The sequence below is a fragment of the Microtus oregoni genome, unplaced genomic scaffold, assembly GCF_018167655.1.
Source record: "Microtus oregoni isolate MIOR12 unplaced genomic scaffold, Mior012 000047F_ref0000412, whole genome shotgun sequence".
Classification (NCBI taxonomy): Eukaryota; Metazoa; Chordata; class Mammalia; order Rodentia; family Cricetidae; genus Microtus; species Microtus oregoni.
Window position 1 is genome coordinate 5,214,809 of NW_024543221.1, and position 22,402 is coordinate 5,237,210.

Consider the following 22,402-nt stretch of genomic DNA (forward strand, 5'->3'; position numbering starts at 1 on the left):
TACCCAGGGAGGTATTAAATTGTCAGTGAGCTGCCCTGAAAGTAGTTTAAATGACCTACCCAGAAGAAATGAAGCCTACTCCACAGCCTAGTAAAATGTGTTTTATTCCGTAGAGGTCAACTACAGACAGTTTATCTAAATAAACACCCAACTGAAGTGATGCATTGGGGGAAAAGATCTGAAAACATCTACTAGGACCCCATGAGAAGAGACATGTGGGTGTGACATGTGGGCCCTAGACAAAGCTTAGGGACACTGCATTTGTATGTCATAGGGCCATTTACCTTAATTTAATCAAATAATTTGCAATTGCCAGGTGTGGTGGCACACGCCTTTAATCCCAGCATCTGTAGGCATGTGTAGGAGGAACTTTGTGAGTTTGGGGTTAGTCTGGTCTACTCGGAATGATTGGATAGCCAGGGCTACATGGTGACCCAGACTCAAAACTGATATCAAAATCTCAATCAACACAGCAGCTATTGACCATAAGATTCTTTAAATCACTGAAAAATTGTCAGTACCCATCACTTTTTTAAAAAAGGGTTTATTTTTTAAAATTAAGTGTGTCTATGTGAGGTGCAAATGTGTATAGCTACCCACAGAAGCCAGAAAGGGGGGCATTGGATCCTCTGACAGCAGCAAGAGTGGTTGTGAACCACTCAACATGGGTGCTGGGAACCCAACTTGACTCCTGTAAGAGCACTGCATGCTCAGCAGCTGAGCCATCCATCTCTTCAGCCGCAACACTGATTACTTCTATTCCTCAGATACTTCGGCTTGGGCGATTCATGAAATTCAACCTTCTTGTGGGTTTGCTGTTGTTCCACACTGGGTCTCCTATATCCAGGGCTGATCACAAAGCCAAGGAGGACCTTGGACTTATGATCCTATAGTTTCTACCTCCCAAGTGCCACAATTAGTGTATGCCACCATGCCCCGTTTGTGATGAGCTACATCCTCAACTCTACAGCACTGTTAACTGTTTCTGGAGACAGTGGTCTCACTTTCCAGTCCAGGCTGGTCTCTAACTCACTAGAACCCAGGCTACTTATTTTTCATTTTTCTTTTGGTTTTTCGAGACAGAGTTTCTATGTAGTGTTGGAGCCTGTCCTGAAACTTGCTCTGCAGACTAGGCTGGCCTTGAACTCACAGAGATACACCTGTCTGGCCTCCCAAGTGCTGGGATTAAAGGCGTGTGCCACCACTGCCCAGCTCCCAGGATACTTGCTAATTCTTTTTTTTTTTTTTTTTTTTTTTTGGTTTTTCGAGACAGGGTTTCTCTGTGGCTTTGGAGCCTGTCCTGGAACTAGCTCTTGTAGACCAGGCTGGTCTCGAACTTACAGAGATCCGCTTGTTAATTCTTGACAATATTCCCACCTCAGCTTCCCATACCATGCTTGGCTAGCACCGTTTTTCTTACAAAGGCCTAACCTCACTCAAAAGTAATTGCTGAATTTTTCAGTCCTATAAATTAGTACATTTTTTTTTTTTTTCTGTGACACAGTCTCACTATATAGTCCTGGTTGGCCAAAAACTCAAGAGATCCACCTGCCACTGCCTCCCAAGTGCTAGGACAACAGCCAGCATGCCCAGGTAATTTTACACTTTTTATGAGTACCAGAAATGGTTTTAAAAGTAGAGAGAAGTAATAAAAATTCTACTAAATACTCGTAAGAGGATGGTAAGTAGGTTTTCATATTCTATGTGTCAAGTGAACCTTCATTTTATTTAATCTTTTTGTTTTTGTTTTTTTTGAGATGGGTCTTACTATGTAACCTTGGCTAGCCTGTAGAACTTAAGAGATCTGCCTGCCTCTACTATGTAATTTAAAGTATGTCCCATCATGCCCAGCAACTGTAAATTTTAAAAATCATTAAGCAAACAGTTCAATTGACTTTTAAAATAGGCATACCCTGGTGAGGAGGCACTCAATACTTACACACTGATAGAACTGCCCGCGCTGACCTCCAGTCACAAAGCGTTTCCCATCTGGATTCCAGGCTACACTGGTCAAACTGTCTTCATGAGATTGGCTCATTTTTGTTCTTAATTCTCCCGTCTATAAGGAAATAAAACTGTGGATAAGATGCTCAAGACGTCTCTCTAAGGGGTATATGCAAAGAAAGAAGACTTGAAAGGAAAGGAGGGGAAGAAAAGGAAGGAAAAAGAAAGGGATTCTAAGGATTCTTAGAAGGGAGCCAGAAGAACGGAAGGTGACTGGGTATATTGCTAAGGTACCAGTCCTATTCAGAAAGACGGCTATTTTTAATGGCCTCACCAAAAAATAAGACTACAACACTCAAATAAAAATTAAAAGTTCAGAGGCAATAAGCTTTAATAATCTTCTTAATCTTAATAATCTTCTTAATCTTAAAAGAATTAAACATGCCGGGTGGTAGTGGCGCACGCCTTTAATCCCAGCAGAGGCAGGCGGATCTCTGGGAGTTCAAGCCAGCTTGGTCTACAAGAGCTGGTTCTGGGACCGGCACCAAAGCTACAGAGAAACCCTGTCTCGAACCCCCCCACGGCCCCCCCCAAAAAGAATTAAACATGTAATTTTCCACAATCAGGACAATGAAAAGCCCAAAGCCACAAAGCTAATTCTTCTGAGCTTCTCAGTCCAAAATTCTTTATGAATTTTATTTTAAAACTAAAGTTAATGCAATTAATAATTCTTTAAGAACACAATTAATAGGTAGTAAGACTATGCCCTCAAAACCACAAAGGGCAATTATAATTTTGATAAATATCATACTCAAATGCTCATAATAATGCAGGGAAAATGGAAAAAACTTTTTTCTAATATGTAATTTTACTTCAATTAAAAGCAGAGCACAGGGCTGGAGATATGGCTCAGTGGTTAGGAGCAGTGACTGCTCTTCCAGAGGACCCGGGTTCAATTCCCAGCACCCACATGGCAGCTCACAACTGTCTGATGATCCAGTTGCAGGGGATCTGACACCTTCACACCAATGCACATAAAATAAAGTTAAATAAAGCATAAAAATATTAAAAAAAAATAAAAGCAGAGCACAGAAATAATCTCTGTACTGTTCAGCATAGATTCTACAGTGCTTCCAACTCATCAAGCTTGTTTAGTGCCGAAACCTCAGCCATCCTCCTGTTACACATTCTAAGTTATTCAACTTAGGTGACATGACACATACCATTTAATCTAGTCTTGTTCCGTTTTGTTGAGGGATTAGAAACAGGATCTGAGAGGTAAAGCTGCCCTTGGTATAAAAAAAGTACATGGGCATAATTTTCCTGTGAGAAATGGGCAATCAAAAGTAAAAATCAAAGAGTGAAAACAAAGGGTATAATTAGGAACCTGGGGCCAAGTGAAAAAGGCACAAGAGGCACAAAATAGAAAGCTGGATGTCTCCCTTACGTGAGGAACAAAAAAACAATTCAACATCTAAATCCTTCCCCAAACTCTTCACTAAGTCTCAGCTATTTAATTACCGTTTTAGTCACTTCACCTGTACAGCTAAAAGTTTAAATTGGGTGTTTACTTTTAACAAATATGTTAACACAGTAAGTTTTTTTTTTTTTTTTTTTTTTCGAGACAGGGTTTCCCTGTGGCTTTGGAGCCTGTCCTGGAACTAGCTCTGTAGACCAGGCTGGTCTCGAACTCACAGAGATCCGCCTGCCACAGTAAGTTCTGAAGCAGCAATGTTTTTCTTCTATTTTGCACAGAATTGTGAGTATGAGGTCATTAGATTAGAAATCTATCTGAATTTCAACAGAAATAGCTTTTGGACTTCTTAAAAGACAACCCTACTAGAAAAGGCCTCAACTTACCAAGTAGTGCATAATGGCAGTTAAACATAAACATGATTTAACACCCAGGAACTAAAATCTGACTCAAGACCACACAAGTATTAGTCACTGTGTCTCTAGTAAGGTTGTATATGCTTAGGAGGAAGAAAAAGCTTTAATAGAAAAAAAGAAGAAAAAAGTCTTTTAGATCAGATTCACTTTAATCTATCTTTTATTCCTATTTAATTCCATGCTTTGCCATTTTCCTAAACCCAGTTACAAATACAACAGTGGTTAATCGCTAGCTTGATAATAAAAGACACTGTTGGAACAAAATGAGATGTGCGTTAGGTATGAAATAAAAAGTAAGGGCTGGAGAGATGGCTCAGCAGTTGAGAGAGCTTATTGCTCTTCCAGAGGATCAGGATTTGATTCTTAGCACCCTCATCGTGATTCCCTACATCAATCTGATGCCTTCTCCAACCTCACAGGCACCAGTCACACAAGTAATGCACATACATTCATGCAAGCAAAACATTTACACACATAAAATAATGTTATGAAGGATATCATGTTATTTTTGAGGATACATACTTGAATATTTAAGAATTAAACATGTCTGTAATTTACATTCAAATACTTTGGCTCTGATGTTTAAGTGTTTCTGTTTGTGTATTTATGTTCATTGTGTACACAAATATCACAAACATACAACAACTACCATATCCAGGGTGGTGGGCATATATGACCCACCATTTCCTTTCTCTGCTTTTGGGAAACATACTGGTCTCTAACTTGCTACGTAGCTGAGGATGACTTTGAACTCTCAATCCCCTACCTTTCTCTCAAATAACAGGATTACAGGCAAGTAATATTACACGCAGCTATACCATTTCTCAACTTTTCTGATTCTCACTCTATAGGTCACCCGGGACTCACCTTACCTTGGTATTTTCTGCCTTAGCCTCCTAATAGATGAAGGATTATAGGTTTGAGACACTATGTTTGGCTTCACCATTTCTCTCTTTTTTTTTCTTTTTTAAGATTTTTATTTCCCAGAGCTGGAGTTATAGGTATTTATATGGTGCTTGATTTTGGTGCTGGGAACCAAACTCTGGTCTCCTGAAAGAGCAGTATGTGCTCTTAACCACTGAGCTATCCCTTCAGCCTCTCAAATTTTCAACATTTGAAATTTCTCTTCAAAAGTTAGGGCAAAGCCGAGCATGGTGGTACACGCCTTTTTGGTCCCAGCACTCAGTGAGTTCAAGGCCAGCATTGTCTACAAAGCAAGTAAATTTATAAATCTTAACAGCTGAGTTCTAAACATTTGAAGCACTATAACTTACAAGAGACATGTTACAGTAATTTAGCTTAAATGGTTCTGTTGTAAAAATATTTTTAATTTCTAATACTGTTTTTTATTTTTCTTCCCCCTTTCTGAGACAAAGAGTTTCTCTGTGTAGCCCTGGTTGCCCTGGAATTTGCTTTGTTGACCACGTTGTCTTGATCTCAGAGATCCACCTGCTCCTGCCTCCCAAGTGCTGAGATTAAAGCTGTGTGCCACCACTGCCTGGCTAAGAATAAAGTTTTAACAAATGCCTGTTAAGATTATGCTGGACTTAAACCAAGGATAGAACTTGCTCACTTGTACATTCCAAAGCCAAAGCTCAGAGCAGTCATCTGGTCCACAAGCAACAAGATAGTTGTCATCTGGACTCCATGCAATATAAGAAACACCATATGCATGTCCTTCTAATGTTTTAAGCAGCTTTAGCAGGTGTGTATCCTATAAAAAAGAAAAAAAAAGACAACTTAGTTAACTAAAAGCTACCGTTTGCTAGCACAAGAATTTAAAGTATAAAGAGCTACACTGATAGTATTGTTTATTCTGTGAAGTTTCTGTGTCAATACGGATTAACTACGCTCAGGCAGCTTGCTTCATAGAGATTCGTTTACACCGATTAATTACCTACTATACAGAGCATATTATATACTAGATAGAAACATTAAACTGTCACAGGAATTGTCCTTAGGGAACTTGAAAGAAACTGAAAGTAGATGTGCACACCAAAGCTATCTCAAATAACTTCACAGACACATAACAGCACAGAATAAACATTTTCAGGCTATACAGTTCAACAGTTGATGTAAATCCACAGACTTGTGGAACAGCGTGTAAGAGGTTATAAACTTTAAAGTTTATAGCCTAAGGTTCTAATTCTGTAATGTTTTTATCACCCCCCCCCAAAGAAATTCCCTATCTATTGGTAATCAATTCTCTCCCTGCAGTTCCCAGAAACCACTACTTTATTTTTACTGATTTGTATAGTCTGGGCATTCCATATAAATGAAATTAAATATAATACAGCCTCTTGTAGTTGGTTTATTTCATTCATTCCAAAGTCTCTATGCTTCATGCATGACACAGTATATATTTTCTCTATTTGGTTTCTATCTTTTTGAATATTAAGAATAAAACGGCAGACAGGTGCTGGTGGTACATGCCTTTAATCCCAGCACTTGGGAGGAAGAGGCAGGTGGATCTCTGTGAGTTCGAGCCAATCTGGTCTACAAAGCGAGTTCCAGGACAGCTAGAACTGTTACATAGAGAAACTCTGTCTCAAACAAACAAAACAAACAAATAAAAGCAAAACAACAAAAAGCCCACTAAAAATATGTATGTGCTTTTCTGTGGATATGTTAATATTACTCTTAAATATATACATAGCAGAAGAATTCCTAGGCCATTTGCTGTCTAATATTATTTTAAAAACTGACTGTATCATAATATGTTTCCACTAACAAACCAATATCAATACTACTTACGGATATTCACTGAATGCTTATTAAGTCTTTTATAATATGATAGCAACACAATATTATTAAGAACGATCTATCCCAGGGAGCAAACTAAGTTTTAGTAACATTAAAAAAATCTGTCTGTGGGGCTGGAGAGATGGCTCAGCAGTTAAGAGCACTGGCTGTTCTTCCAGAGGCTCTGAGTTCAATTCCCAATAACCACATGGTGATTCACAACCATCAGTAATGAGATCTGGTGCCCTCTTCTGGCCTGAAAAATACATGCAGGCAGAACACTGTATACACGATAAATAAATGAAATCTATACGGGAAGAATTTTCATTTGGGCTTCCTGACTCAAAGGACTATGCTCCAAGGCCTGAACTATATAGTGCAAATATGTAAGAGACAAGACTGGAAGAGGTGACATAGTACTTCACGCTAATGATTTGGTTTATCCAGAGGGAAATGTCAAGCCAGTCTAGGGAATATCTAATAAAATATTAAGTTTAGCAAGAGATGGGAACAACAATGCTGAAGATGAATCAGAAGGAAGACTCAAGAAACATGTAACAAGCAAAAAAATCCACCTATCAGAACTAAAGACACTTTAGAGATAAAAATGCAAGTTAAAATTCCAGCTAGCATGTATACTAGGTCCAATCCCCAGCACTTAGGGGTGGGGTAGAGGACAAACTCCAGATTTCTGGTTTAAGTGAAAAGCAGAGAAATTTTGAAAAACCTAATTACCAGGCAGTGGGAGTGCGCGCCTTTAATCCCAGCACTCAGGGAGCAGAAGCAGGAGGATCTCTGTGAGTCTGGGGCCAGTCTGGTCTATAAAGCAAGTTCCAGGACAGTCAGGGCTGTTATACACAGAAACCTTGTCTTGAAAAACCAAAAATCTAATAATATGTTTTAGATATTCAACTAGAGATGTACTGAGCATAACTTAAAAAGTCTTATTATTTATGTGTTTGTATGTGTGTAGGGGGTTGGGTATGTTCCTGCAGAGGCCTTGAGAGAGTAGGTCCCCTGGAGCTGGAGTTATGTGTAGTTTGGAGTGGCCGGAATAGCCTGGATATTAGGGCTGAGAGCAGAACTGAGGTCCTCTGGAAGAACAGGAAGTGTTCTTACATACTGAGTAGCCTCTCTAGCCCCTTGAGCCTAAATTTAAGCCTGGGGGTAGATAAAGTCCACTAGCGATGACCTCTAAGAACCTATAAACAGGTCTTAAACTAGTCTGATAAAATTGAAACCTCCTGGCTTCAGAAACGTAACTATGGCTTGTTTATTATGCTATTTATTCATAGGACTAAAACCTTTTATGACAGTACATTAACAATGCAACTACTGATACCTCTTTGTTGAGTACCTGTATCAGATCAACAATAAAAGGTCAAAATGGCTTGCATAATTTTGTATCTTTTTTGACTAGCTTAACATTGCCAGAGAACAAAATTTTAACAAAACAATACTCCAGAGGAAAACAAAGATTTTCTTCTAAATTGACAATAAATTCCGTTAGAAATACTTATCCAGAAAACTGATTGTCTGAGCAAGACTGCTTTCTCCATACTGGAGAGCTTAGATATAGAAGACCATAAGTAAAAGGTCTGCTGGGCTATACAGCAAGATCCTGTCTCGAAAAAACTACAGGAGGGTGGGGGAAAGAGAGACAGAAGAGGGAGGAAGGGGGACTGGGGAGATGGCTCAGATGTTAAGAGCATTGCCTGCTCTTCCAAAGGTCCTGAGTTCAATTTCCAGCAACCACATGGTGGCTCACAACCATCTGTAATGGGGTCTGATGCCTTCTTCTGGCCTGCAGGCATACACACAGGCAGAATATTGTGTACATAATAAATAAAATATTTAAAAAAAAAAGAGGGAGGAAAAAAACCCCAATTATTTTATATACCTCAATAAGAATGAACTCCATACATCATAAAGATACTGCTCTTCCACAGGACTCCTGTTAGGGAATATTATTTTAAGGTGTGTTGCTTTTGTTTCTGCTGCATTTGAGTGACTGTGAAGCTGTGATTCTTTGCCTATCTAAAACACCTGACAGTCATAATAAAGAGATGAACGGCCAATAGCAAGGGAGAAGCAAGGATAGGCAGGGCTGGCAGGCAGAGAGTATAAAAGGAGAGGAGCAACAAGAGAACAAGGAGAGGAGGACATCTGGAGCCAGGCACCCACCTAGCCAGTCACAGAGTAAGAAGGAAAGAAAGGTATACAGAAAGAAAGATAAAAGCCCAGAGGCAAAAGGTAATTGTGATAAGTTAAGAAAAGTTGGCAAGAAACAAGCCAAACTAACAAGCCTAACTAAGAATAAGCCTCCATGTGTGATTTATTTGGGAGCTGGGTGGCGGGCCCCACAAAAATACAAGAGAGTAAAACAACACACAACAGACTTTGTTTGATTCCCAGCACCAATAGGGCAACTCACAACTATCTAACTCTAGCTCCATGGGACCCAACGCCCTTTTCTGGTCTCCACAGGTGCCAGGGGCACAGACACACACACTGGGCAAAATATTCATATATTAAAAACAACAGCAACGAAATCTTAAATTCTTTTTTTCTACACACTAATACCAGCATTGTGGAAGCAGAGCAGAATGATCATGAATTCTAATTCACCCTGGAATCCAGTTTAAACAAAACAAATAACAAAAATGGGCATTAAAAAAAATACATATTCAAGCCGGGAGGTGGTGGCGCACCCCTTTGATCCCAGCACTCAGGAGGCAGAGACAGGAGATCTGTTAGTTCAGGGCCACTCTGGGTTACACAAGATTGAATCTGTCTAAAAGAGAAACACAGTTCACACAAAGGTGATCCCAGCACTTGGGATCACAGGTCTTTAACCCCAGAACTAGGGAGGTGAAGACAGGAGTGATGGACAGAGAGAAATAAGGGAAGGAGTGCAGTCCAGTCGGAGATTTGCTGGAGACGGATGCAGTCTGGAGAAGCAGTCTGAGGACAGGATCACCCCCTCCCCCTGGGTCTGACCATTTGTAGAGGTAAAAGAAGAACTCTCTAGTTGCTGGTCACTGTGCTTCTCTGATCTTCAGCATTAACTCCTATATCTGACTAGGGTTTTTTTTTTTTTTTAAGACCAATTATGTAACACAAATAGGGCTTAAATAAAACTATTGTCTTAAGGAAGGAAGGAAGGAAAGACAAAGAGGGGGAAAAAAGTGCAGTCAACTTTTCTTAAATAGTATTTGACATAACGAAAGCACCATTATGTCAAGAGTTCACCAGTCTCATTTCAGATTAGAATCTAAATCTTAATTCTGAATTCCTAAATTAATAGGGCCAAGAAAAAAATTCCTTTTACCAAAAAAAATAAAAAAAAAAAGAAAGAAAGAAAGAAAATAAGAAAGACAGACAGACAGAAAGAAAACTCTATTATATTTTGCACACTCAGTATTCAAGAAAACCCATTCTGGAAACACTGACATCAAGTCTAACCCCCCCAGCAAGAGATACAGAAGATCTGCCTCACTGGTTCACCTCCTGAACTTCCACTCTTCTCCCAGATGGCCTTAGGATATTCTGAATCAGTTTCACCTAAGCAGTTCTTGGATCTTTCACCTAAATTCTTTTCTTACTTTCCTTAGCTTTCTAGATGTAGCGAGATCTCTTCTGAGCTCCCACAGCGTCCGTTACAGAATCATCAGGGTTTATTATCATATGCTTAGTTGCCTAGATTAAAAAAATTAACACACAATAGGCATTTTATACTGGCTAAAAATAAAGTGGGAATCTCACCCACAACTCCTAACAAACTTAACAAAACCCCACAAAATTCAAAGGTCATGTGTACATTCCACACTCTTTCTAGTGTAATTTGTGACTCTTTGCCATCACTAAAAATATGTCTATTTTATTTAACGAAGGGGTCAAGTCACACTCCTTTTCTACCATAATGTCTTTCTTGTGTCCCCATTTGTATGCTATACCATAGTGCTAATAAGGTTCCTTTATGTCCTCATACTTCAACTGAAAATAAACATAGTAACATTATTTAATTGCATCTTAATGTCCTTTCTAACCTGTACAATCCTTTGATGGGCTTCTTAACCTGACATCTACAAGAAAGGGTCCATGGATAGAAGCAGGGTCTTGGAACACAAATGATTAAAGGTCACTTATGATTGAAGACTGCTGCTCTACTGTGTACTCAGCTCATGTGTTTAAGAGAACAATGTTACCAGGCACGGTGGCCTAAATCGTTTAATCCCAGTGTTCCTGAGGCAGAGGCAGGTGGAGCTGAGTTTGATGCCAGCCAAGACTACATAGAGACCCCTTCCAAAAACAACGAGACAGAGAGCCATGTAAATAATCAAACTTACTGGCCTCGCCATGGAATCGACTTTCACAGCCTAAGCTGACATTTTTTTTTTAAATATTTATTATGTACACAATATTCTGTCTGTGTGTATGCCTGCAGGCCAGAAGAGGGCACCAGACCCCATTACAGATGGTTGTGAGCCACCATGTGGTTGCTGGAAATTGAACTCAGGACCTTTGGAAGAGCAGGCAATGCTCTTAACCTCTGAGCCATCTCTCTAGCCCCCTAAGCTGACATTTTAAGTGGCAGTTTTTAGTTATGTATTCTTCCATACTCAGACCCAAAGTAACACCTGTGGACATATGCTACGATAATCATTTGCTGAAAATATGAAAGTGGCCTTATAAAATAAATATCTACACCATAGATGTTGATTACAGCATACAGATATTATTGCTTGATAGCCTTTGATATCTGTGATGCCTTTGTTAGGGACAGAGTCACAAAACAGCATTAAAGCAAACAGATCAGACTCATACAGCAGACAGATGGGGGGAGAGATAGGCAGAGAATTCAAATCTGGGCTCATTGTTGGTTAAATTACTCCAGAGAAGTGTTTATTATTTCTTTTCGTTAATGGATGCTGTGGTAGTGGTCTGAAAGAAAATGGTCCCCAAAGGGAAAGGCACTGGTAGGAGGTGTGGCCTTATTGGAGTAGTGTGTCACTATGGGGTGAGCTTGGAGGCCTCCTACGCTCAAGCTATGCCCAGTGTGGATAGAGATTCCTGCTGCCGCCTACTGATCAAGATGTAGAACTCGCAGCTACTTTTCCGGCACCATGTCTGTCTGCATGCTGCCATATCCCCCCCACGATGGTAATGAACTAAACCTGTGAACTGTAAGTCACCCCAATTAAATGTTTTCTTTTATAAGGGTTGCTGTAGTCACAGTGTCTCTTCACAGAAATAGAAACCCTGACTAATACAGAAGCCAATGAACTATTTGTGACTTAATCTATCACTAATGCATTTAATCTGATGCAACATACATAGAAATATTAGGTAACAGTAAATTCAGTATTAACAATAGAGAAATTTCAAATACTCTTATTTCATATTGAAATTGTTGCAGATATCTTACAATATTATTTAAGTTTAGTAATTCAGAATACTGGTAATCATCTGCCACTAAAATTGTTTAGGGTTAATGAAGGAGTATTATATATTATACCTTTTTATTCTAGGTGGAGAGCCCACATTTCAATATAATTAGGTTCCTTAAATAATTAGTGCATAGTTTATAATTAAATCATATATGGAATTATATGTGTGTGTATATTTGTCACACACACACCCGAGTCCCACTATGTGTACTTAACAGTATTATTTTAAGATAACCAGTAAGTCTGTCAGACTGCTAACTAGGTATTACGGCACAAAAAGGTAAGAGCTTTTTTTTTTTAAGAAAATTATTTATTTATTTTGTGTGCATTGGTTTTTGCCTACACGTATGTCTATGAGAGGATGTTGTATCCTGGAGTGATAGACAGTTGTGAGCTGCCATGTGGGTGCTGGGAAGTGAATCTGGGTCCTCTGGAAGATCAGTCAGTGCTCCTATCTGCTGAGCCATCTCTCCAGCCCCTAAAACCTCATTCTTCATAGTGAAGAATGCTGTTCTTTCCTGTCGCCAGTTACAACATATCACAGGAAGGTATTCAAGAAGTACCTGTCTCAAATTTGTATTTTCCCTTCTATGGTGCCTTTAAATTATTTGCTACATGTTGTATGTGCATGATACTTGTATGTGGGCTGACATGCCATGGCCCATATGTCAGGACAATTTTGTGGAGTCATTACTTTCCACCTTATGGAGGTCCCAGGGAACAAAATCAGGTCTCCAGGCTGGCAAAGCACATGCCTTCTTCAGCCGCTGAGCCATCATATTGGCTTCTAAGACTAATCTGTTGTTGTCTTACTCAAAATAAATTTGGGGCCAATATATTTATCCAAAGGCAAAAGCCTCGTTTTAGTCCTAAACCAAGTTTTATTTACTTTAGATCTTAGGTGAATGGCTCCTAAAACAAGTGTAGTTCCTTAACCTATTTGGATTCATGCTTTTTGACTAGTAGATAAATGTTCAATTGGTTAAAAGAAATGAACATGCTTATTTCTACATATCTGTAGGTTATCTAGTGATAAAGACACTTCTGATTAGAGAAAACTTAGTTCTTAAAATCCATATACAATAATTTTCAAATATTATCATTGGGGAAAACCAGGTTAAGACTCCACATGAGATCTGAAAATTATACTGGGGACTTTAACACTTCTACCCCAGTTTCCTCATCTCAACACAAGAAGTTTAGTACCTCAGAGTCTTTCAGAGGATGAAAGAATACACAATGACTTAGCACAATCTCTAGCATAAACCTTGAACAACTAGGGTAATATTAACCTACAAACATATATATATGAACATATACATAAATATAAACATAAACATATATATAAACACAAAGAAAAAAATATATAGAAAAAAGTGATCAACATAGACAGATATGATGATACATCTCTATCTGCCTAGTGTTCAGGAATACTGGCTGGGGCTGGAGAGTTCCACACCAGCCTGGGAAACTAAGTAAAAACTTGCCCCCAAAAATAAGTAAATAAAGCCGGGCGGTGGTGGCGATCGGAGCACGCAGGAGGCAGAGGCAGGAGGATCTCTGTGAGTTCGAGGCCAGCCTGGTCTAGAAGAGCTAGTTCCAGGACAGGAACCAAAAAGCTACAGAGAAACCCTGTCTCAAAAAACCAAAAAAAAAAAAAAAAAAAAAAAAAAGTAAATAAATAAATACAAATCAAGTGACAAACAACCAAAAAAAAGCACTTGCTGAAGTCAACTACTTCTACATATGTATATTAAAAATAGGTAAGCGGTTGGGTGTGGTGGCACACACCTTTAGTCCTAGTACTCAGGAGGCAGAGGTAGGCAGATCTGTAGTTTATCTACACAGCAAGTTCCATGACAGCCAGAGCTACAGAGAAACCCTGTCCCGAAAAACAAAAACAAACAAGTGACCAGTGAGTTAAGATGCAAAAGTAAAATGATCTGGGTTTGACTGCTATCGTCTATATCATGGCTCACAACCAACTATAGAGCTCTGTATCAGAAGCACTCCAGTCCTGTGCAAGAGAGGCACACATGTGATACACACACACTTACGCTGGCAACACACATAAAATAAATGTAAACAAATAAGTACCCCTTTTTGCGGTCTAAGAACTCATACAGGAATACATACCGGATCAACTTGCCATATGATAACTGTGGTGTCCTTTGATCCTGTTGCTAGTTTAGTGCCATCATTAGAGAATTTACAGAACCACACTTCATTACAATGCTCCGTGAGTATCTGCTGAGTGTAACAGGGGAATTGCCTCCTAAAACAAACAAATCCACACATAATTACACTTTCACAGCATTTTCAGCAATATTGAGAAGGGCATTTAGCAACAGGCAGAACTCCTTTTGGAGTTCTCAAGTATAAAATATAAATGAATGTATTTACAATTCTCAAGAATCAAATTTATTTTGGTATGCTGAAATACTATGATATCAGGCACTTTTTGTTCAAGTCAACTTTAGTTAAAATATGTAATATAGAATCTACTTCAACCTAAAGTTTACTTTTTTGCTGCCTTCTGAAAGCTACCAGGTCTGATTAAGACAATTCGTATAAGTAATTATTATTCAGGAATTATGTTTACCACTTTATAGATAAATGGCATTAGTTGGTTGTTCTACAAGGAGTAAGAAATAATGTAGCATCTTTAAGCATATAAATCAGTTAAGCTATTATTAAAAGCTTTGGTATGACGTAAAGAAAATGGGGCCAGTGAGACAGCTCACAGGGTAAAAGTGCTTGTTGATCAGCAGACAATCCATCTTTAGAACCCACACAGCGCAGAGAACTGACTCCTGAAGTTGCCCTCTGCCTCCACAAATGCACTGTGAATCACATGCACACACTTATTAATAAATAGAGAACTGGCAAGATGGCTCAATGGGTGAAAGTGCCTGCTGCCAAGTCTGATGACCTAAGTTCAATTCCGGGGACAAACATGATGATGGAAGGAGTAAAACAACTCCTGCAAAGAATGTGTCACGAGCGTTTTACCTACACGTGTGCATGTGCACCATATGTGCGCCTCATGTAGCATGACAGCCAAGAGAGGGTGGTAGACAGTTACGATACACCATGTGAGTACTAGGAACCAAACTCAGGATCTCTGCAAAAATACCAAGTGCTCTCTTAACCACTGGGCCATCTCTCCAGCCCTCCTACCCATTTTGACACTGGTTCTTACTATTGTAGCCCAGGCTTGCCTGAAACTCTGCATCTTCCTGCCCCGAGTCTTCCAAGTACTGGATTAATAAACAGGCAGGTATGATCTTGCTCAAGTCGTACTTTTAAATTTATCTTCAAAAGTTCTTTTTAAGTTTATCTTCCAAAGACTTCTCTATTTTTCCCCAACCACAGTCCTCAGAGCCCAGCAGAGTGAAATGAGCCTACAGTCCCAACACTTGTGGAGCTCCAGCAGGAAGACTGACTGAGTCCGAGAATTTGAGACCAGCATGGGCAACACAGCAAGATCCTGTCTCAGAAAACAAAACTAGTGTGCACCAGTATGCACACAAGGAAGAGAATACTGTCAACTGGCCAGCCTGACAGGTGGCAGGCAATTAACCTTAGCAGGTAATACTTGGCAACTTTAAATTTTTAGATTACTTAACTAAGAACTGCTTTAGTATTAAACTGTTATTTTACTCTGAACGAAAATAATGCATAATTATATTTTATTAAGCACTTTACTAGGTGCCAAGTATTGCATGTGACACTTTCTATAAGACAGTCTTCTATTTTTTATGTATATGGGTATTTTGCCTGCATTTGTCTGTGGACCTTGTGTGCAGTGTATTCACACAAGCCAGAAGAGGGAGCTGGAAGCCTGGAAATGGAGTTATAAACAGCTGCTAACCATGCAGGTGCTGGGAACCAAATCTGGGTCCTCATCAAGAACAACTACTCTTAACTGCTGAGCCATTACTCCAGAATACTAATTCTTGAAACTAATTTGACAAGAGAAATTTTATCACCCCCATTTTTACAAGGCTCAAGAAGCCATTATCTTACCAGATTTTCACAAAACTAGCTGAAATAAATTTTGAACCTATAATTGACTGAATTATCTTTCCCAATGTCAACTTTAAACACTATTTTTTTCAAAGACTAATAAAATTGTAATAAAAATTCTTTTGCCTAAAGTTGATTTGATCACAGTAGAAAGATTCATTTAGATTAACAAATAACCTGTAAGTAAGAACTGATTCAAAATTACAGGGCATTAAGTCACTTAGTCTCTTGACAGCTGTCAGTCAATTTAAAATTATCATTTTATCTTCTGTGTTGTTTCCCTCTCCCTCCAAGATAAAAGTTTCTAAACAAAAAAAAAAAAACAAAAACAAAAAAGGCCGGGCGGTGGTGGCGCACGCCTTTAATCCCAGCACTCGGGAGGCAGAGGCAGGTGGATCTCTGTGAGTTCGAGGCCAGCCTGGTCTACAGAGCTAGTGCCAGGACAGGCTCCAAAGCTACAGAGAAACGCTGTCTCGGAAAAAACAAACAAAAAACAAACAAACAAACAAACAAACAAACAAAAAAAGATAAAAGTTTCTTTGTGTAGCTTTGGAGTCTGTACTGGAACTAGCTCTTGTAGAACAAGCTGGCCTTGAACTCAGAGATCCACCTGCTTCTGCATCCCCAGTGCTGTGATTAAAGGTGTGTGCCTCCACCCCCCAGCTATCATTTAGTCTTTTACTAAGACTAAGGGGGCTGGAGAGATGGCTCGGTGGTTAAGAGCACTTGCTGCTCCTGTAGGTCTGAGTTTGGTTCCCAGCACCCATATAGCAGCTCACAGCTGTCTCTAACTCCAGCTCCAGGAGAGCCAGGCATCTCTTTAGTCTCTGTGGACAGCAGGCACACACACAATGCACAAAGGCAGAACACTCATACACAGAAAATAAAATCTAGAGAGAAAATTAAAAATAAAGGCTACAGTAACCTGCAAATTTATTAACAACCTTTTCAGATAAATAAGTGATGGTTGATGGCCTTGCTTTCAAATAAATTCAAAACTTTAAATGGTATTAAAAACCAGTACTGTATGAAAAAAAAACAGTAAATGTAGCATTTTGACCAAATTCAATCTTTAACTTGTGTCTACAAATATTTTATAAAAATCCTGCACTAAAAAATTTGTACTTATAAAAGTAGCATATAAAAACATACTTCCATTAGTTATCAGTGTGAAAAAGTCCAGAAAAATACTTTCTTTAAAAAAAGTTCCTTACTGGTCACATTTAAACAGAAAATATGTGCAAACTAGTTAATAAAAAAATTGTGTACAATCTAATAAAAACTCTTCCGTGTTTACATGGGTTTTTCAAAGTCATAATCAGTTACTCATAATCAATTCTCTATTCTCCAGAGAGGAAAGAATGGATAGTATGTTCATATTTTATTTCAAAAATTTCTAACTCTAATGCTAAAATGTAGTTTCTAGAAGAAAATAAAGTAGATGGTTAAAAATGATCAACTTTTCTTTTGAAGACCTCTAGCTAAACTTAAGGAATTAAATTCAGGCTCTACTTTCCAGTCTGGCAATGAAGGGACAACTTACTGAGTTAATGCCTGGTGTTACTCTCTTAGTCTCCTTAAAATCTACCTCTAGAATGAACAGCTGGGGATGGCTCCTGGTTTCCGGCTTGGTGAACTGGGTAGGCAGATCCTCCCTGAGATAGAAAATGCAGGGGAAGACGGCTTGGCAGCTGAAGTTCTTGCAAGCAAGCAAGAGGATGGGAAGTTCAGATGCCCCGAACCCCATGTAAATGCCAGGTTGACATGGTAACCCGCCTGTAATTCCAGCCTCTGAAGGTGGAGGCAGGGGAATCTCTGGAGCAAACTGGCTAGAGACTTGCTGGGATTGGTGAGCTCCAGGTTCAGCCAGAGACCCTGTCTTAAAAGAATAAAGTGGAAGAACAACTGAGGAAGATTTCCAGTATCAACCTTGGTCCTCCACACAGATGCATCCATATGTACGCGTGTACCCACACACATGTGAAAACACATGTCATACATGTGACAAAAATATAGAACTCAAATATAAAAAAAACAAAAACAAAAAACAAACAAACAACCAGACTTAGCAGGCCTGAATAAGAGGCAGAGTAAAATCTATTTGGATCTGCTGTGTTTAACTAGAGCAACAGCCAAACTGTACTCAGATCTAAGGCTCAGGAGAGAAAAACTGTAGCTCTGGCCTATTTCCAGGAGACCCTAGATTCGTGGAAGTATTACCTATGGAAGGAAGATGAGGAAAGAGGCAACCCTGGGACAAACTGTTAAAGGGACAGACAGAGAAGAAGAGCCCTTGGAGGGGTTACAGTATCAATCTAGAGCCTGGAATATTAATAGAAAGCTATAATGCTGTAATACTGTAGAAAGCTTGAGAAAACCTGGAAGGCAGCTGCTGAATCAGACAGACTATCCTCACCAACATCAGCAGTGACACTACAGGAACTTGGTGAAGAAAAACAAGGACAGACCAAAGAACTGTACAGCAAGCAGGGAACGATTTGAGAAGTTACCCTTGAAGGAGGGAAGTGGTAAACAGAAGGCACAATGCTGTTTTTAATTTAAATTGTTATATGTATGGGTGTTTTGCCTGCAAAAGTAAGTCCATGTACCAGGTGTGTGAATTTTTTTAATCATAAAGAAGATCTAAGGAACACTTTTGAAAAGCAAGAGTTTCAGTTTTAGTAAAATGTCAGTGCTTTACACATGGTCTGATGAGCACCCCACCCAAGGTGAAGGACAGAAAAAGGACTAAGTATTTGTCATATATTAGTCTACAAATAGTGACATCAGGAACCAAGGTGCATACAGGGGTGGAAAATCCTCCTGTCATGGGTTTCTGTTTCCATGCATGAAGGAAAGGCTCTTATTTTCTGACACTTCTGGCACTATCAGGTCTACTTGTTACCTTTCATTCCCTCAGCAGAAATAAGTTTATGAGCTACAAAGAGACCTTGGTCTACAGGTGACTTAATTTTAAACAACCTAAAGGAGCTATAAAACAAGGCACAGACTATATAGTCTTTAATCTATCCCCTACCCACCCACTCATCCAATTTAAACAAAAAGCTCTAAAAGTTCTCCCCAAGAAGTCAAAGAACAGTGCCAAGGAGTGAGCTTTGCTAAGGGAAAAGGATCACTATCACGTCCTACGCTAGCACAACAGTAACTCACACCAAAGCACGATCCAGTACTTCAGCAAGAACATCATTTCTAAGGCCAATAGCTCAGACAAGTGCAGTCAGCGATGACACAACTACACACAGGCAAATTATAGGGCTGGGGACAGGGCTCAGTGGTAGAACTTTTGACTAGCATTTGAAAAGACCTATGTTCTGTTTCTAGTACTGATGAAAGAGAAAAAAAAAAAAACAAAAAAAAAGCAAAGTAAATCACTTGGTTTAAACACACCTCAAGGGACTGGAGAGATGGCTTGGCAGTAAGAGCACTGGCTGCTCTTTCAGAGGTCCTGAGTTCAATTCCCAACAACCACGTGGTGGCTCACAACCATCTGCAATAGCATCTGATGCCCCCTGCTGGCATGCAAGTGTACATGCAGAGCACTCATACATAAGATATAAATTTTTAAAATAAATAAATAATAAATACTCCTGAATATTATTTTAAAGCAGTATCTACATGTATGCATAGTATTTCTGGTTATTCAAAAGCTCCTTATTGATTAACATATACACTCTGTCTTTCCCCACCGAAATACATTTTTTTGTTACTTCTTCAATGAATGTGAGCAGAAGGAACGGAGTTATGTGCACTACAGCAGCCTGCTTTCAATGTTTGATCAGAACCAAACCATTTTCCTCAAGTTTGGAAGGGTTCACAATTTTTATCTTGGTATTTTAAATTTAAAGTTATAATTTTGGAGAGCATCATTAAAATAGAAGAGAAATTTTTACTAAAAAGTACACTCAACACCAAAAGACAAGCTTGAATTCTTCCAACTTCAATTATGTGCATGGTTTGGTAAACATAAACACAAAGTTAATGTCTATTATTCTAGCCATTTTTGAAGCCATTCTACAAAAAGCAGAACTTTAACTTAAGAAAAAAGCATTTCAATGATTTATATATGTAGAAAATAACTTTGTACATAGTTAAAATGTTGAACACCGGAAATAACTAACCAAACCCACGGATAAGAAAATTTAAAATTGGCTTTTGGGCTTCAGGTCCAACTGTGGCTTACCACATAAACATAAACATAGGCTTACATGGTAGAAGCTAATTTTCTATTTTTTTTCTAATAAGTTTCAATTTTAGTAGTTCTGGGTTTTACTGTGAATAAATAGTACATCAGATATGAACTGTTATACAGCTACACAAAGAAACCTTAGAAAATGTTTGCATAAAGTTCGTAATTCCATCTGTAATACACTAACATTTGAAAATGTAAGAAATTTTTCTCTTACCTACTACAAACATGATCTATAAGTAGAGACACAGAATCTAGATTATTGTCAAGTTTGGTATTGTGATATAGGCACCGATCCCTTTGTAGCTCCACCGCCTGCCGCAGAAGAGTCTGTAAACGCCGTGGGGGAAGCATCACTGATGGTGGTAAATAGGCTTTAATAAAAGATATTTTAAAAAAAGAGAAATAAAAATAATAATAATCTGTAAACTTTTATTTAAGACATTCAGTTCTCTTCTGCTGCACCTTTTACCTCAGTATTACTGTTTCTGCTACACAGACAAAAGCTCCAGGGACATGACATAAGGGAAGTTGTAGGAACATTTTCAAAAACTACAGTGATATTACCACTAGAAAGGAGTAATTGGGCTATATCCTGTAGGTGGAGTTTCTGCGAGGAATAATACCACATACAAAACACACTACAAAAGTAAAAAGAGATGGGACAGAAAATACAATGATGATTATGTGTCAGTAGATGATTATGTATCTCAGGATGAGATAAATCTTCACTTAACAAAGAGTAAGTCAAAACTCTGAGGCTACTAATGCCAAAGGTACCATGGTAATTCAGAGAATAGAATCCATACAAACTTATTCTAATTTTCTTATGCTTTACATTTCTCCCAGGTATATGGAGTATGTATTTTCTGATTCTTGAGATTTCTACTCTGTATAATTTGAATAGAAAAGAGGCATTTTACATAACGATATGGTAAAAAATGATCCCCTCAAAAAACTAGAAAGCAAGCTAACACAGCTGGGAGAAGCATAAAACAATTTACCTAAAGAACAAAAATTGTAAAATGTGTAGGACTTGAAGCTGTGGTTCACTTTTTTTTTTTCTCTATCCTTAGTACTTTTCATCCAAAGAAAAGAACTTAAGAACATCACTAAAGGGGCTGGAGATATGGCTCAGTGGTTAAGAGCACTGACTGCTCTTCCAGAGGTCCTGAGTTCAACTCCCAGTGACCACATGGTGGCTCACAACCATCTGTAATGGTATCTGGTGCCCTCTTCTGGCATGTGGGCATACATGGAGGCAGAATGTTGTATACATAGTAAATAAATAAATCTTTAAAAAAAAAAAAAAAAAGAACATCACTAAACATGCTAGGCATTGGTGGTGCACGCCTTTAATCCCAGCACTTGAGAGGAAGAGACAGGTGGATCTAAGAGAGTTCGAGGCCAGAGCAGGCTCGAGGCCAGAGCAGGCTCCAAAGCTACACAGAAACAAGGTAAGACGAAACAAAGCACTCAAACATAGGGGAGCTGATTTTAAAAAGTTATTTTAAAAAGAGAAAACAAACATAAGGGGTTGGAGAGAGTGCTGGCTGCTCTCTGAGAGGATCCGAATTCAATTCCCAGCACCCACATGGCAGCTCACAACTGTCTGTAAATCTAGTTTCAGGGGATCTGACACCTTCACACCAATGCACATAAAATAAAGTTAAATAAACTGTAAAAAAAAATATTAAAAAAAAGATTACAAACATAAGGAAAATGCGGAGTCCAGCACCTTACACTGACTCTAGGTCCCATCTGGTGAGTGTGAGACTCTTTGGTGTAAAGGGCTTTTTAATGGACTCCTTCTTCCACAAAAACTCAGTGAAAGTGTGTCTAAGTACAAACTTCCTATTTGATCTTTATTACCTACTTCCAGTCTAAAAGGAAATAAACATCAAAAACTCTTACTCTGAAGCTTGTCCAGCAGTTTGGACCGAGAAGCTGTCCCCTTGCCTTCCCATTCAGCTTTTGCCCTTAGGTCTTCCGCATGGCTACACATTAGATACCTATAATAAAGAAAGCACCAAATCTCAAACCCTTTTGAAATATAGTTGATTATATTTTTTTCACAATCAAGTTCTTGCTCATGCAAATCAAGAAAAACATTTTTACAGTGAATTCAATTTATTAATAC

The 22,402-nt window shown here is 38.8% G+C and overlaps 1 protein-coding gene across 2 annotated transcripts in view; it reads right to left on the minus strand.

The window, feature by feature from the left end:
- Wdr26 (WD repeat domain 26) overlaps positions 1 to 22,402 on the minus strand; it is a 43,852-nt gene that overhangs the window by 9,208 nt on the left and 12,242 nt on the right. For both annotated transcript variants that reach the window (XM_041635209.1, XM_041635210.1), the window contains exons 5-9: positions 22,177 to 22,274; positions 20,480 to 20,636; positions 14,163 to 14,301; positions 5,408 to 5,548; positions 1,940 to 2,059 (exon numbers count right to left, since the gene is read on the minus strand). In XM_041635209.1, the coding sequence (XP_041491143.1) occupies positions 1,940 to 2,059; positions 5,408 to 5,548; positions 14,163 to 14,301; positions 20,480 to 20,636; positions 22,177 to 22,274 (655 nt within the window). The remainder of the gene's footprint in view (positions 1 to 1,939; positions 2,060 to 5,407; positions 5,549 to 14,162; positions 14,302 to 20,479; positions 20,637 to 22,176; positions 22,275 to 22,402) is intronic.